Raw genomic sequence first — 14,776 nt, forward strand, 5'->3', positions numbered from 1 at the left:
GGCAGGGGTCAGAATTTAGCACAAGCATTTGAATCGTTAAGCCCTTCCTATCAGAAATTAACAGTTCTGGTTGGTGGAGGTGGAGTAATGGTGTGGAAAATGTTTTCTTGGCCCACCACGAGTCCTTTGATACATGTGGATGGACATTTGAGCAATAGGACTAATCTATGCATTGTGTCTGACCAAGTTGTTTACCCTGACCGTTGTTTACCCTGTAGCAGAAGGACACCTTCAGCTGGATAGTGCACCATGCTACAAGGGGTGCAGGCATGAATCGGATTCAGGAACATGCCAGTGAGCTTTCTTTGCTTGCCCGGCCTTCACAGTACCCTGATGTTAATCCTCTAGTGCTGTGATGGCTAACCTCCGGCACTCCAGCTGTGGTTAAACTACAACCCCCAAGATGCACACTTGCTTGGCTGTTCTCAGAACTCCACAAAAATGAATGGAGCATGCTGGGAGTCGTAGTTTCACCACAGCTGGAGTTCCAGAGGTTAGCCATCACTGTTCTAGAGCATCTGTGGAACAAGTTAGAATGGACTGTTCAGAGCTTGTCAGTGCTTCCATCTGCTTTGCGGCAACTTTGAGATGCTATCCTGTCTGCATGAGACAGTATTCCTGCAGAACGATTTCAACACCTAATGGAATCTGTGCAACGATAAATCACTGTGGTTCTTGAGGCCAAAAGAGGTTGTCTGGAATAAAATGGCCACTCAGTTGTATGTTTACTTGTGTGCACTTTATAAATATTAAAGGAAAATTGCTCGCATTTACTAATGCGATTCCACCTAGAATGTGGTGCAAATGCATCAAACTTTGGCACAAAATGTTGCATCAACGTTGCATCAAGACATACTTATGATGCAAATGCAGCAAAAGACTTACCCATTGCACCTTGTTCGACGAGTGGGCATGGCTTACCAAAAATTAACATGGCCTAAGAAACAAAATGTTGGCACAACAAATTTTGGCAAAGTAAGCCAGCCACTAAGTGGCACAAAGTTAGACAGGTTTTTTAAAAATACACCAAATTTATCATCCATCATGAGCCATTTAGACCTTTTTGGACTGCATTTTAGATAGGATTAGTAAATCTTCCCCAATATTCCTGAAGCAATGCCTATCTTCATGTATCATTTAGACACCAAGATCTGTGGCAGATGTTTTATCCATGGTAAATCGTCAAGAACAGAATAATGTGAGGGCTCCAATTCAAAATACGACAAGAGTTTTGCAAAAGACACCATCTAATGGTGAGTCAAACACTGTGATTTCTGACAGCATTGTTCTTGGCCTCATTTGAATATATTTAAGCAGATTTTTATTACCTCTCTTACAGCAACCTTAGCCAATGTTCGCTCTCGTTCTAATTCCTTTGGTGAAGTTGCAGTGGCTGCAGTCGCAGCAGCAGTAAATGTTGGAAACAGGAAGGTCCAGGCCATTGTAGACCACAAACCAGGAGGAAACCCTACCATGCTGCAATTTTCAAAAGGCAGTGTGATCACTGTTCTGGTGCCAGAAGCACGGAATGGTTGGCTATATGGAAGACTCGATGCTCTTAACATGTAAGTTAGGTTCAGACAACAATATGCATTAGTCAGTTTAATACCTCAGTATAATGAGTATTTTTATTATAACAGATAGTGGTATTTTATACTTACCTTATACTTTGTACTGCTTGGTAAAGTGGTAACTGTAGGTAGTTTTCGACACTGATTTTTTGAAGATGTGAATTGGTGGTCATGGAATTGGATGTTCAAAGCAGTTGTCAGGTTTTCTAAGCAACCATGCAGTTGAGGAGATACTGCTGTTGGTGGACAAGCTAGCACTTAATGCCTCTGGAAGCATTCGCATGAAGCGGACACTCTGCAGGTTTTCTTCCAAATGTTGCAGACAGAAAAAACCTAACATATTACAGTAGCAAGCAAATCTCATCCTCATTTGGTGGAAAAAAGAATCTGCCTGGAGATTTTAAATCCGCAGCATGTGAATTCATTCTGTGGATTTCAGCCTTTGCAAAGCATAGTGTCAAATCTACAGTATAGTTAGCAAAAACGCCGCATTTGACTCAAGCAGAATTTTCGGTGGAATTCTTACGAATTTTGCCATGCCTCATGTGGACGTACTAGCTCTTTTTCCAAGTGAAATCAATCATTTGGGGTCTTCTAGAGTGAGAGCTGTTTGGGTCCTAAGCCCCCTCAATTTCTTGAGAATTCCCTAATAAAGGGTTATGTCTGATGCCAAAACTAGTGTCTGGTTTATCCATTAGACATTTTTTTGAGATGCTGCTTCTCCCAGTGATTAAAACAATAGGCCTAATGGCTAACATAACATTAAAGCTGGCCATACACAACTAGCAGCTCTCGAGTCAGTTGTCCCCTTTACACGGGACAATTGACCAGACGATTCTCAGGAAGGAAGCGTTCCCAAACTCCACCAGGCATAAAAAAATATTACAATGGGAAGAGAGGAATAAGCTGCTGGCAAAATCCCTCTGGCAGTGACTTAATGCATCTCCTAAGAGAACAAAAAAACAGGTATGTTAACATCTAATATGCCAAATTCTCTCCCCAGACATCTGCAGTAAGGTGTTTGGTGACTCCCCCGTATAGATTAGATTGTTGTTCAATTGTGCAGAATTTGGCAATTTAGACAATGTTTATCTACGGTGTATAGCCAGCTTAAAGGGAATTATTTTTTAATTCCCCCTTCCACCCTACAGTACCAGTAAAGAAAGCTTTACCTATCTGCTCCCCACCACTCAGTTCATGCTTCTTAGCTTCCCGGCTGTCTTCACTTGACTTCCGGTTCCAGTCTATCAATTTCTGTACGGACAAGGTTATGTGCACCACTGCAGCCAATGACTGGCCTCAGAGGTGACATAACCTCAAGTGGCATGTGACCCAGCAGTGATGTGTCGTATAGGGGCATGCTGAGGCCAGTCATTGGCTGCAGAGGTGCACATGACCATGCAGACATTGACAGATAGAGACTGGAAGTCCAGTGAAGGGAGCCCGGGAGGTACTTAGCTAGAAGACAGTGGTGGAGAGCAGGGAAGTTTAGCTTTTTTCACAGGTACCGCTGGGGAAGGTGTGTGTACGGCTACCACACCTAAGCAAGGCAGCATGCGCACAAATTACCTATTAGGTATAATTAGGTGAGGGCCTGCAGGTGAGCTGACCCTGTGAAAGATTTTAGGTGCGGGCCTGCAGGTGAGTTGACCCTATAAAAGATTTTAGGTGCGGGCCTGCTGGTGAGCTAACCTTCTAAAAAATTATATGCGAGGGCCTGCTGGTGAGCTGAGCCTGTAAAACATTGTAGGTGAGTGCCTGCTGGTGAGCTGACCCTCTAAAAAAATTATATGCGTGGGCCTTCAGGTGAACTGACCCTGTAAAAGATTGTAGGTGAAGGCCTGCTGGTGAGCTGACCCTGTAAAACATTATATGCGAGGGCCAGCTGGTGAGCTGACCCTGTAGAAGATTTGAGGTGCAGGCCTGCTGGTGAGCTGACCCTGTAAAAAATTATATGCGAGGGCCTGCTGGTGAGTTGATGCTCTAAAAGATTGTAGGTGACGGCCTGCAGTTGAGCTGACCCTCTAAAACATTATATGCGAGGGCCTTCAAGTGAGCTGACCCTGTAAAAGATTGTAGGTGAAGGCCTGCTGGTGAGCTGACCCTGTAAAACATTATATGCGAGGGCCAGCTGGTGAGCTGACCCTGTAGAAGATTTGAGGTGCAGGCCTGCTTGTGAGCTGACCCTCTAAAAAATTATATGCGAGGGCCTGCTGGTGAGCTGACCCTGTATAACATTGCAGGTGAGGGCATGCAGGTGAGCTGACCCTCAAAAAAATTATATACGAGGGCCTGCAGCTGATCTGACCCTGTAAAACATTATATGCGAAGAGCATACTGTATATGCAAGGGCATTATATGCGACGAATAAGCATGTTGATATGATGGAAGAGGAGAAGGAGGATGAGAAAAGGATGTTTCAACCATATACCCTTGTTTGTGGTGGAAGGGGTGCATGGGATTACAGTGTATTCAGTACATTATAAACAACACATTTAAAGTGCCTTTATGTTCATCAGCTTTCCTCTGGTGGAGTCGAGAAGTCATGGTCAATCTAGTCCTTGTTCATTTTTATAAGGGCTAATTCAGACGGCCGTATGCTGTCCGCAAAAATGCGGATCCATTTTTTGCGGACAGTTCAGCATGTCTGCAAAAAACGATTGCATTCAGTTTTTTTGCTGATCCATAGACTTCAATAGGGCCATGTCCTGATTTTCACACAAGTATAGGACATGTTTAATTTTTTTGCTGAGCAATGGAAGAAAAGGCCCCATAGAAGTGAATGGGACAGCATCTAATCCGCAAAAAAACGGATCCGCATTTTGGCGGACAGCATACGGCCTTCCGAATGAGCCCTAAGAATTAACCTGTCAGCATTTTCAGTTGACAGGCGGATACGCTTATCTGTTATAATGCCACCAGCAGCACTAAATACCCACTCAGACAAAACGCTGGTGGCAGGTCAGGCCAGCACCTCCAAGGCGTAGAGCGCCAGTTCGTGCCACGTGTCCAGCTTGGACACCAGTAGTTGTAAGGCACTGAGGGATCATTGAGGACGCTGACACGGTCTGCTATGTACTCCTTCACCATCTTCCAAAAATGTTCCCTCCTTGTGACACTAGGTCGCGCATCAGGGTGAGGGTGCTGGCGGAGTGTCATTAAACTGTCCCAGGCTTTGGAGAGTGTTGCCCTGCCTTTGTTGGAACTGCTGTGTGTTCCCCTTGTCTCCCCTCCTCGGTTGGCCAAGAAACTACGGACTCTGCCGCCAGCGTTGTCAGATGAAAATTTTTTGAGCAATTTTTCAACAAGTATCTTCTGGTATTGCACCGTTTTGCTCGTCCTCTCCACCACAGGAATGAGAGATAAGTTCTCTTTGTAGCGGGGGTCGAGAAGGGTCAACAACCAGTAATCCGTGTTGTCTAAAATGCGTATAACGTGCGGGAAAGGCAGTCCAACATGAAGTCAGCCATGTGTGCCAGACTACCAACAGGCAAGACTTCGCTGTCGTCATCAGGAGGATCACTCTTAATCTCCTCATCCTCTTCTGCCCACCCACGCTGAACAGATGGAATTAAACTTCCATGGGTACTACCCTCTGTAGCGGAGGCAACCGTCTCCTTCTCCTCCTCCTCCTCATCATCATCCAATTTGCGCTGAGAGAACGAACTGAGGGTGGTCTGGCCATCACCCTGTGTAATGTCTTCCCCCATTTCCACCTCTTCCACATGCAAAGCGTCATCCTTAATTGTGAGCAGCGAGCGTTTGAGTAGACAGAGAAGTGGGATGGTTACGCTGATAATAGCGTTATCGCCGCTCACCATCTGTGTTTATGGTGTTGACAGACCGGATGAAGCTGTCGATGACTTGCGGAAATGTGCACACACGCGGCGCACCTTCACCAGTAGCTCAGGCAAATTGGGGAAGGTTTTGAGAAACCGCTGAACCACTAAGTTTAAGACGTGGGCTAGGCATGGGATGTGTCTGAGCTTGCCGAGCTCCAAAGCCGCCACCAAGTTGCGGCCATTATCAGACACAACTATGCCTGGTTCTAGGTTGAGTGGCGAGAGTCTGGTCTCTTATCCCCTGCCATAGCTCTGCGGTGGTGTGCTGTTTGTCCCCAAACATATCAGCTTCAGCACAGCCTGTTGCCGCTTCCCCACTGCAGTGCTACATTGCTATCAGCTACCGACTGATGATTGACTGGTGCTGCAAGGGGATAATACGGAGGTGGAAGTTGAGGAGGAGGCGGAGGAGAATTTGGGATTGAAGCCAATAACGTAGGTCTTGGCGGAAACCCCGATCGACGCAGGGTCTGCAATCTTGGCATCGGTAGCACCTGTGCCATCCCAGGGTACGACTCGCTCCCGGCCTCCACAACATGCACACAGTGTGCCGTCAGGGAAATGTAGTTTCCCTGGCCGAATGCACTTGTCCATGTGTCCATGGTTAAGTGGAACTTCCCAGTAACTTTCCAACGGGTCAGGGCACGTGTGATGTTACGGGACACATGTTTGTGTAGAGCGGGCACGGCACACCTTCAAAAATAGTGGCGGCTGGGGACTGCGTAAAGTGGGACGGCCGCTGGCATGAGGCTGCGGAAGGCCTCAGTGTCTACAAGCCTAAATGGCAACATTTCCAGGGCGGTAATTTGGAAAGCTGCGCATTTAGTGCTATGGCCTGTGGTTGGGTGGCTGTGTATTTGCGCTTGCGCTCAAATGCCTGGGGTAAGGACATTTGTACGCTGCACTGGGACACGGAAGTGGATGTGGTCACTGATGGTGCTTGCGAAGGTCCAGGTGCAGGGTGGGAGGCATCCGGGCCTGCGCCTTTGACAGGGGATTGGCCAGCACGTAACACAGGGGAAGAGGAGGCAGTGGTGTGACCCGCAGACACAGATTGTGGACCCAGGCGTTCGGCCCACCTATTACGGTGCTTTGATGTCATGTGGCGGATCATGCTGGTGGTGGTGAGGTTGCTAGTGTTCACGCCCCTGCTCATTTTTGTATGGCACAGTTTGCAAATTACCATTCTTTTGTCGTCTGCACTTTCCTCAAAAAAGCGCCAGACTGCGGAACACCTACCCCTTGGCAAGGGAGATTTCCGCAAGGGGGTGCTCCAGGGAACTGCCTTGTTTGGTGTGGCCTGCCTTCTCCCTTTTGCCACCCCACTGCCTCTTCCAGCCTGTTGCATTGCAGCAAATCTCTTCCCCTCTGTACTGCTGTCCTCGCTCGGCTTTCCACCTTCCCAGGTTGGGTCAGTGACTTCATCGTTCACCACTTCCTTACTCTGCTCATCCTCCTGACTTATTGACCTAACCACTACCTCAGTGATTGACAACTGTGTCTCATCCTCTTCATCAACCTCTTGAGACAGTAATTGCCGTTAAGTTATGGGCAACTGTGTCTCATCATCATCCACCTCATTAAACAGTAATTGCCATTCCCCACCGTCATCTTCTTGTGATTGTGGATGCTCAGGGCACAAGATCACTCTTCAAGCGTGCTTGGCGAGAGGAACAAATAAAAGAATGGTGTTGCCCACTTGTTTGCCCAGACTCTCCCTGGTGGGAGGAAGGAAGATCAGGGTGAGGATTGGGTTGAGCAGACTCTTGGCTACTGAGACTGGACTTGGTGGAAAACAGGGTGGTGCTTAAGTGACTGGAAGCATTATCTGTTGCAATCCAACCGACCACCTGGTCGCACTTGTCCGACTTCAAGAGTGGTGTCCTGCGCCGCCCTGCAAACTGGTACATGAAGCTAGGTATCGTGGATGATTGTTTTTCTTGTGCTTTGGTACAGGCACAGTTTCACCATGCCCAGGGCCACGGTCTCTGTGTGCACCATCAGCATCACGGCCACTGCCCTATCCCTTACTGCTCCCCTTCTTCATATTAAATGTTAGAAAACAAAAATAAAAATATTCCACGGCACTCCAAAGAAGTAAAATAATTGTGACTTTAATTCACCAACGCAACGTTTCGGTCCACACACTGGAACCTTCCTCAAGCAGTGACAAACATAGTGGGTATAGCAGCATATATATAAGATGATAAATTTACAACATAGTGACAGTGACAAACATTAGTGTAATTAAGTAAAAGCATAAAGAATAAAACTTTTAATTTAACATAATATCCATAAGTGTATCAAAGATTACAGTCATTTGTACAAATCAATCCAATTTCAACAAAGAAATGTGAATAAATACATAAAATACATAAAAATTCAATTCATACTTAGGTGAAAATATCCAATACATAATTAGTGCACAGGTGAATAATAACGTGATAATTAAAAACACATAGTTTATCGGGACCAGTAGTGATTACCTTAGTCAACATGAGGATCTCGGCATGGGCTCTGTGTATCTGCGCATGCGCGATGTGTGTTTCCAACTCAACTTGGAACGCACCGCTGGAACGCACACATCACTTCCTCCTCGGGACGTCATCTGACTCCCACGAAGTCAAGTCGCGTATGTGAATCGGCATATTCAGAGTCACATGCATGACATACAGTACAGACCAAAAGTTTGGACACACCTTCTCATTCAAAAGAGTTTTCTTTATTTTCATGACTATGAAGGCATCAAAACTATGAATTAACACATGTGGAATTATATACATAACAAACAAGTGCGAAACAACTGAAAATATGTCATATTCTAGGTTCTTCAAAGTAGCCACCTTTTGCTTTGATTACTGCTTTGCACACTCTTGGCATTCTCTTGATGAGCTTCAAGAGGTAGTCATCTGAAATGGTCTTCCAACAGTCTTGAAGGAGTTCCCAGAGATGCTTAGCACTTGTTGGCCCTTTTGCCTTCACTCTGCGGTCCAGCTCACCCCAAACCATCTCGATTGGGTTCAGGTCCGGTGACTGTGGAGGCCAGGTCATCTGGCGCAGCACCCCATCACTCTCCTTCATGGTCAAATAGCCCTTACTTTCAAAGTTTTCCCAATTTTTCGGCTGACTGACCTTAATTTCTTAAAGTAATGATGGCCACTCGTTTTTCTTTACTTAGCTGCTTTTTTCTTGCCATAATACAAATTCTAACAGTCGATTCAGTAGGACTATCAGCTGTGTATCCACCTGACTTCTCCTCAACGCAACTGATGGTCCCAACCCCATTTATAAGGCAAGAAATCCCACTTATTAAACCTGACAGGGCACACCTGTGAAGTGAAAACCATTTCAGGGGACTACCTGTTGAAGCTCATCAAGAGAATGCCAAGAGTGTGCAAAGCAATAATCAAAGCAAAAGGTGGCTACTTTGAAGAACCTAGAATATGACATATTTTCAGTTGTTTAACACTTGTTTGTTATGTATATAATTCCACATGTGTTAATTCATAGTTTTGATGCCTTCAGAGTGAATCTACAATTTTCATAGTCATGAAAATAAAGAAAACTCTTTGAATGAGAAGGTGTGTCCAAACTTTTGGTCTGTACTGTAAGTCATGTGACTGGAACCCATGTGATCCAACTCCTGGTGATCACCTGACTGCTTTCAGGCGATACAACTCAGGAACTAAAAACAAGGTCCAGCCACATGATCAGGTCAATGTAATCATATAAATGAATAACGGGTCCCAAGAACTTTTGTCTCTAATAGATACCCAATCTAACTGGACTATTATGATAATAAAAAACAGTGTCTAAATTATATATACAGTATAGTGAACGTGTAGAACGTTAAATCACAAACCAAAAATGTTCGGTACAATTTAGATTCTTATATATGAGAGTAGAGCCACCAGCGTTCAATCATATAATCAATGTGAGAGAACAGCCGGTGATGACAGTAATGGTTGCCCGACATCTGGTCTAGGAACAGGATCCACCACCATCCGTCAAACCACTGTCAAATATATATATATATCTCAGGACAATAAGGTGAGTATATAAAAAAATCCACTCATGTCAACAGAGTTATTGATATCAGGTCCCACTGCCAATGAGACCCAGATATCTCTGGGGGTGGCTCTGGTTGTCCAATATCTATGAATAGACAATGAACTCACCAATTGCCACCACACTCCATATCTGTATGGATGTATTAGATACAAGTAAATCGCCATTTATTACTAGATCTCCAAAAAAGGATCAAGAATAAGATTCCACAAAATCCCACATAGTTACCAGAAACAAAGCACAATAATGCATAATATGACTAAATACAGTCCTTATGGTAGAGGAGGCTAAATAGAAACAAAAAGGATATATAGGACTCAAAATATCTCATTTATTCAAAATAGTTCAATATTCAATGTATATCCTCATGTTTATCAAAGGTCACCACTTGTCTTCATTATTCTTCTGTTATTACAACAATATAAAATCTGCAGGAGATAATAAAAAACATGTTACAAAAGTTGCACCCACATACATCCACAAGATGATGATATATGACAGTTTCAAATGTCCCCAGAGAAGAATCCATACCTCCAATTACATACAGTCCTGATCAAAAGTTTAAGACCACTTGAAAAATGGCAAAAAATCTTATTTTACATTGTTGGATCTTACAAGGTTCCAAGTAGAGCTTCAACATGCAACAAGAAGAAATGAAAGTGAGACCAAAAAAATGTTGAGCATTCAATTAATTGAAAATAACGATTAAACTGAAACAGGCTGTTTTTCAGCTGATCCAAATTTTAGGACCACATGCCTTTAAAAGGCCAAATCTGTGCAAAGATGTGGATTCATTGTCATCTTCTGTCAGGTAGTCACACGTTGTGATGGCAAAGGCAAAAAAACTCTCCCTCTTTGAACGTGGTCGGGTTCTAGAACTGCATAAGAAGGGTCTCTCACAGCGCGCCATCGCTGCTGAGGTGGGACGCAGTAAGACAGTCATTTGGAATTTCTTAAATGATCCTGAGGGTTATGGAACAAAAAAGTCAAGTGGAAGACCCAAAAAAATTTCGTCAGCAGGATCCAATTGGCAGTGATGGCCAGTTCGCAGTGTTCGCCAACGAACACATGCGATCTGCCATCTTTATCCCCAAGCCCAGCGATGCAGAGGTAAGTCCTTATCTGTGCCTGCACCGCGAGCCGCTCTGAAACACATTCGGTCACCAGGAGCAGGCAGTTCCGAGAACAGCCCGTTGCTATCCTCCGAATCTCCTCCTTTCATCAACGATAGATTGCCGGAATTCTCGCGATGCGCGAGCTCTCGCGCATGCGCAGTTCTTTCCCTGAGGCTGATGCCAGCACAGTGAAGGAACACTATACCGGCACTGCGCATGCGCGAGCTCGCGCATCGCGAGATTACGGCAATCTATCGTTGATGAAAGGAGGAGATTCGGAGGACATAGGCGGTGCTGGGCTCCTTCACAGGCTGGCGTGGCTGGGCTCCAGGAAGGTTAGTACAGCCCCTTGGACACATACAAGACTAATTTACATATCTCTAAAATCCTTTTTTAAAGAAAATAAAAGCACACAGCCCTATAGGACAGGTGTATTGCGGACATGCTAGCGGCGATCTAGCCGTGCATGTCCACAGCTCTATAGCCCAAAACTTGGTGACAGAATCCCTTTAACCACCTCAGCCCCCAGTGCTTAAACACCCTGAAAGACCAGGCCACTTTTTACACTTCTGACCTACACTACTTTCACCATTTATTGCTCGGTCATGCAACTTACCACCCAAATGAATTTTACCTCCTTTTCTTCTCACTAATAGAGCTTTCATTTGGTGGTATTTCATTGCTGCTGACATTTTTACTTTTTTTGTTATTAATCGAAATTTAACGATTTTTTTTGCAAAAAAATGACATTTTTCACTTTCAGTTGTAAAATTTTGCAAAAAAAATGACATCCATATATAAATTTTGCTCTAAATTTATTGTTCTACATGTCTTTGATAAAAAAAAAAATGTTTGGGTAAAAAAAAAAATGGTTTGGGTAAAAGTTATAGCGTTTACAAACTATGGTACAAAAATGTGAATTTCCGCTTTTTGAAGCAGCTCTGACTTTCTGAGCACCTGTCATGTTTCCTGAGGTTCTACAATGCCCAGACAGTACAAACACCCCACAAATGACCCCATTTCGGAAAGTACGCACCCTAAGGTATTCGCTGATGGGGATAGTGAGTTCATAGAACTTTTTATTTTTTGTCACAAGTTAGCGGAAAATGATGATTTTTTTTTTTTTTTTTTTTTTCTTACAAAGTCTCATATTCCACTAACTTGTGACAAAAAATAAAAACTTCCATGAACTCACTATGCCCATCACGAAATACCTTGGGGTCTCTTCTTTCCAAAATGGGGTCACTTGTGGGGTAGTTATACTGCCCTGGCATTCTAGGGGCCCAAATGTGTGGTAAGGAGTTTGAAATCAAATTCTGTAAAAACTGACCAGTGAAATCCGAAAGGTGCTCTTTGGAATATGGGCCCCTTTGCCCACCTAGGCTGCAAAAAAGTGTCACACATCTGGTATCTCCGTATTCAGTAGAAGTTGGGGAATGTGTTTTGGGGTGTCATTTTACATATACCCATGCTGGGTGAGATAAATATCTTGGTCAAATGCCAACTTTGTATAAAAAAATGGGAAAAGTTGTCTTTTGCCAAGATATTTCTCTCACCCAGCATGGGTATATGTAAAAAGACACCCCAAAACACATTCCCCAACTTCTCCTGAATACGGAGATACCAGATGTGTGACACTTTTTTGCAGCCTAGGTGGGCAAAGGGGCCCATATTCCAAAGAGCACCTTTCGGATTTCACTCGTCATTTTTTACAGAATTTGATTTCAAACTCCTTACCACACATTTGGGCCCCTAGAATGCCAGGGCAGTATAACTACCCCACAAGTGACCCCATTTTGGAAAGAAGAGACCCCAAGGTATTCGCTGATGGGCATAGTGAGTTCATGGAAGTTTTTATTTTTTTGTCACAAGTTAGTGGAATATGAGACTTTGTATGAAAAAAAAAATATATAAAAAAAATCATCATTTTCCACTAACTTGTGACAAAAAATAAAAAATTCTAGGAACTCGCCATGCCCCTCACGGAATACCTTGGGGTGTCTTCTTTCCAAAATGGGGTCACTTGTGGGGTAGTTATACTGCCCTGGCATTTTCCAGGGGCCCTAATGTGTGGTAAGTAGGTAAATGACCAGTGAAATCCAAAAGGTGCTCTTTGGAATATGGGCCCCTTTGCCCACCTAGGCTGCAAAAAAGTGCCACACATGTGGTATCTCCGTACTCAGGAGAAGTTGGGGAATGTGTTTTGGGGTGTCTTTTTACATATACCCATGCTGGGTGAGAGAAATATCTTGGCAAAAGACAACTTTTCCCATTTTTTTATACAAAGTTGGCATTTGACCAAGATATTTATCTCACCCAGCATGGGTATATGTAAAATGACACCCCAAAACACATTCCCCACCTTCTCCTGAGTACGGAGATACCAGATGTGTGACACTTTTTTGCAGCCTAGGTGGGCAAAGGGGCCCATATTCCAAAGAGCACCTTTCGGATTTCACTGGTCATTTTTTACAGAATTTGATTTCAAACTCCTTACCACACATTTGGGCCCCTAAAATACCAGGGCATTATACCTACCCCACAAGTGACCCCATTTTGGAAAGAATAGACCCCAAGGTATTCGCTGATGGGCATAGTAAGTTCATGGAAGTTTTTATTTTTTGTCACAAGTTAGTGGAATATGAGACTTTGTATGAAAAAAAAAAAAAAAAAAAATCATCATTTTCCACTAACTTGTGACAAAAAATAAAAAATTCTAGGAACTCGCCATGCCCCTCACGGAATACCTTGGGGTGTCTTCTTTCCAAAATGGGGTCACTTGTGGGGTAGTTATACTGCCCTGGCATTTTCCAGGGGCCCTAATGTGTGGTAAGTAGGTAAATGACCAGTGAAATCCGAAAGGTGCTCTTTGGAATATGGGCCCCTTTGCCCACCTAGGCTGCAAAAAAGTGTCACACATCTGGTATCTCCGTACTCGGGAGAAGTTGGGGAATGTGTTTTGGGGTGTCTTTTTACATATACCCATGCTGGGTGAGAGAAATATCTTGGCAAAAGACAACTTTTCCCATTTTTTTATACAAAGTTGGCATTTGACCAAGATATTTATCTCACCCAGCATGGGTATATGTAAAAAGACACCCCAAAACACATTCCCCAACTTCTCCTGAGTACGGCGATACCAGATGTGTGACACTTTTTTGCAGCCTAGATGCGCAAAGGGGCCCAAATTCCTTTTAGGAGGGCATTTTTAGACATTTGGATACCAGACTTCTTCTCACGCTTTGGGGCCCCTAGAATGCCAGGGCAGTATAAATACCCCACATGTGACCCCATTTTGGAAAGAAGACACCCCAAGGTATTCAATGAGGGGCATGGCGAGTTCATAGAAATTTTTTTTTTTTGGCACAAGTTAGCGGAAATTTATATTTTTTATTTTTTTCTCACAAAGTCTCCCGTTCCGCTAACTTGGGACAAAAATTTCAATCTTTCATGGACTCAATATGCCCCTCACGGAATACCTGGGGGTGTCTTCTTTCCGAAATGGGGTCACATGTGGGGTATTTATACTGCCCTGGCATTCTAGGGGCCCTAAAGCGTGAGAAGAAGTCTGGAATATAAATGTCTAAAAAATTTTACGCATTTGGATTCCGTGAGGGGTATGGTGAGTTCATGTGAGATTTTATTTTTTGTCACAAGTTAGTGGAATATGAGACTTTGTAAGAAAAAAAAATAATAATTCCGCTAACTTGGGCCAAAAAAATGTCTGAATGGAGCCTTACAGGGGGGTGATCAATGACAGGGGGGTGATCAATGACAGGGGGGTTGATCAATGACAGGGGGTTGATCAATAACAGGGGGGTGATCAATGACAGGGGGGTGATCAATGACAGGGGGGTGATCAATGACAGGGGGGGTGATCAATGACAGGGGGGTGATCAATGACAGGGGGGTGATCAATGACAGGGGGGTGATCAATGACAGGGGGGTGATCAATGACAGGGGGGTGATCAATGACAGGGGTGGTGATCAATGACAGGGGTGGTGATCAATGACAGGGGTGGTGATCAATGACAGGGGGGTGATCAGGGAGTCTATATGGGGTGATCACCACAGTCATTGATCATGCCCCTGTAAGGCTTCATTCAGACGTCCGGATGCGTTTTGCGGATCCGATCCATCCATCAGTGGATCCGTAAAAATCATGCGGACGTCTGAATGG

At 44.2% G+C, this 14,776-nt stretch overlaps 1 protein-coding gene across 2 annotated transcripts in view; it reads left to right on the forward strand.

Moving 5' to 3' along the window:
* Window positions 1-14,776, forward strand: part of BAIAP2L2 (BAR/IMD domain containing adaptor protein 2 like 2) — a 92,670-nt gene that overhangs the window by 59,450 nt on the left and 18,444 nt on the right. For both annotated transcript variants that reach the window (XM_040407411.1, XM_040407412.1), the window contains exons 9-10: window positions 1,142-1,253; window positions 1,340-1,565. In XM_040407411.1, the coding sequence (XP_040263345.1) occupies window positions 1,142-1,253; window positions 1,340-1,565 (338 nt within the window). The remainder of the gene's footprint in view (window positions 1-1,141; window positions 1,254-1,339; window positions 1,566-14,776) is intronic.

The sequence above is a fragment of the Bufo bufo genome, chromosome 9, assembly GCF_905171765.1.
Source record: "Bufo bufo chromosome 9, aBufBuf1.1, whole genome shotgun sequence".
Taxonomy (NCBI): Eukaryota; Metazoa; Chordata; class Amphibia; order Anura; family Bufonidae; genus Bufo; species Bufo bufo.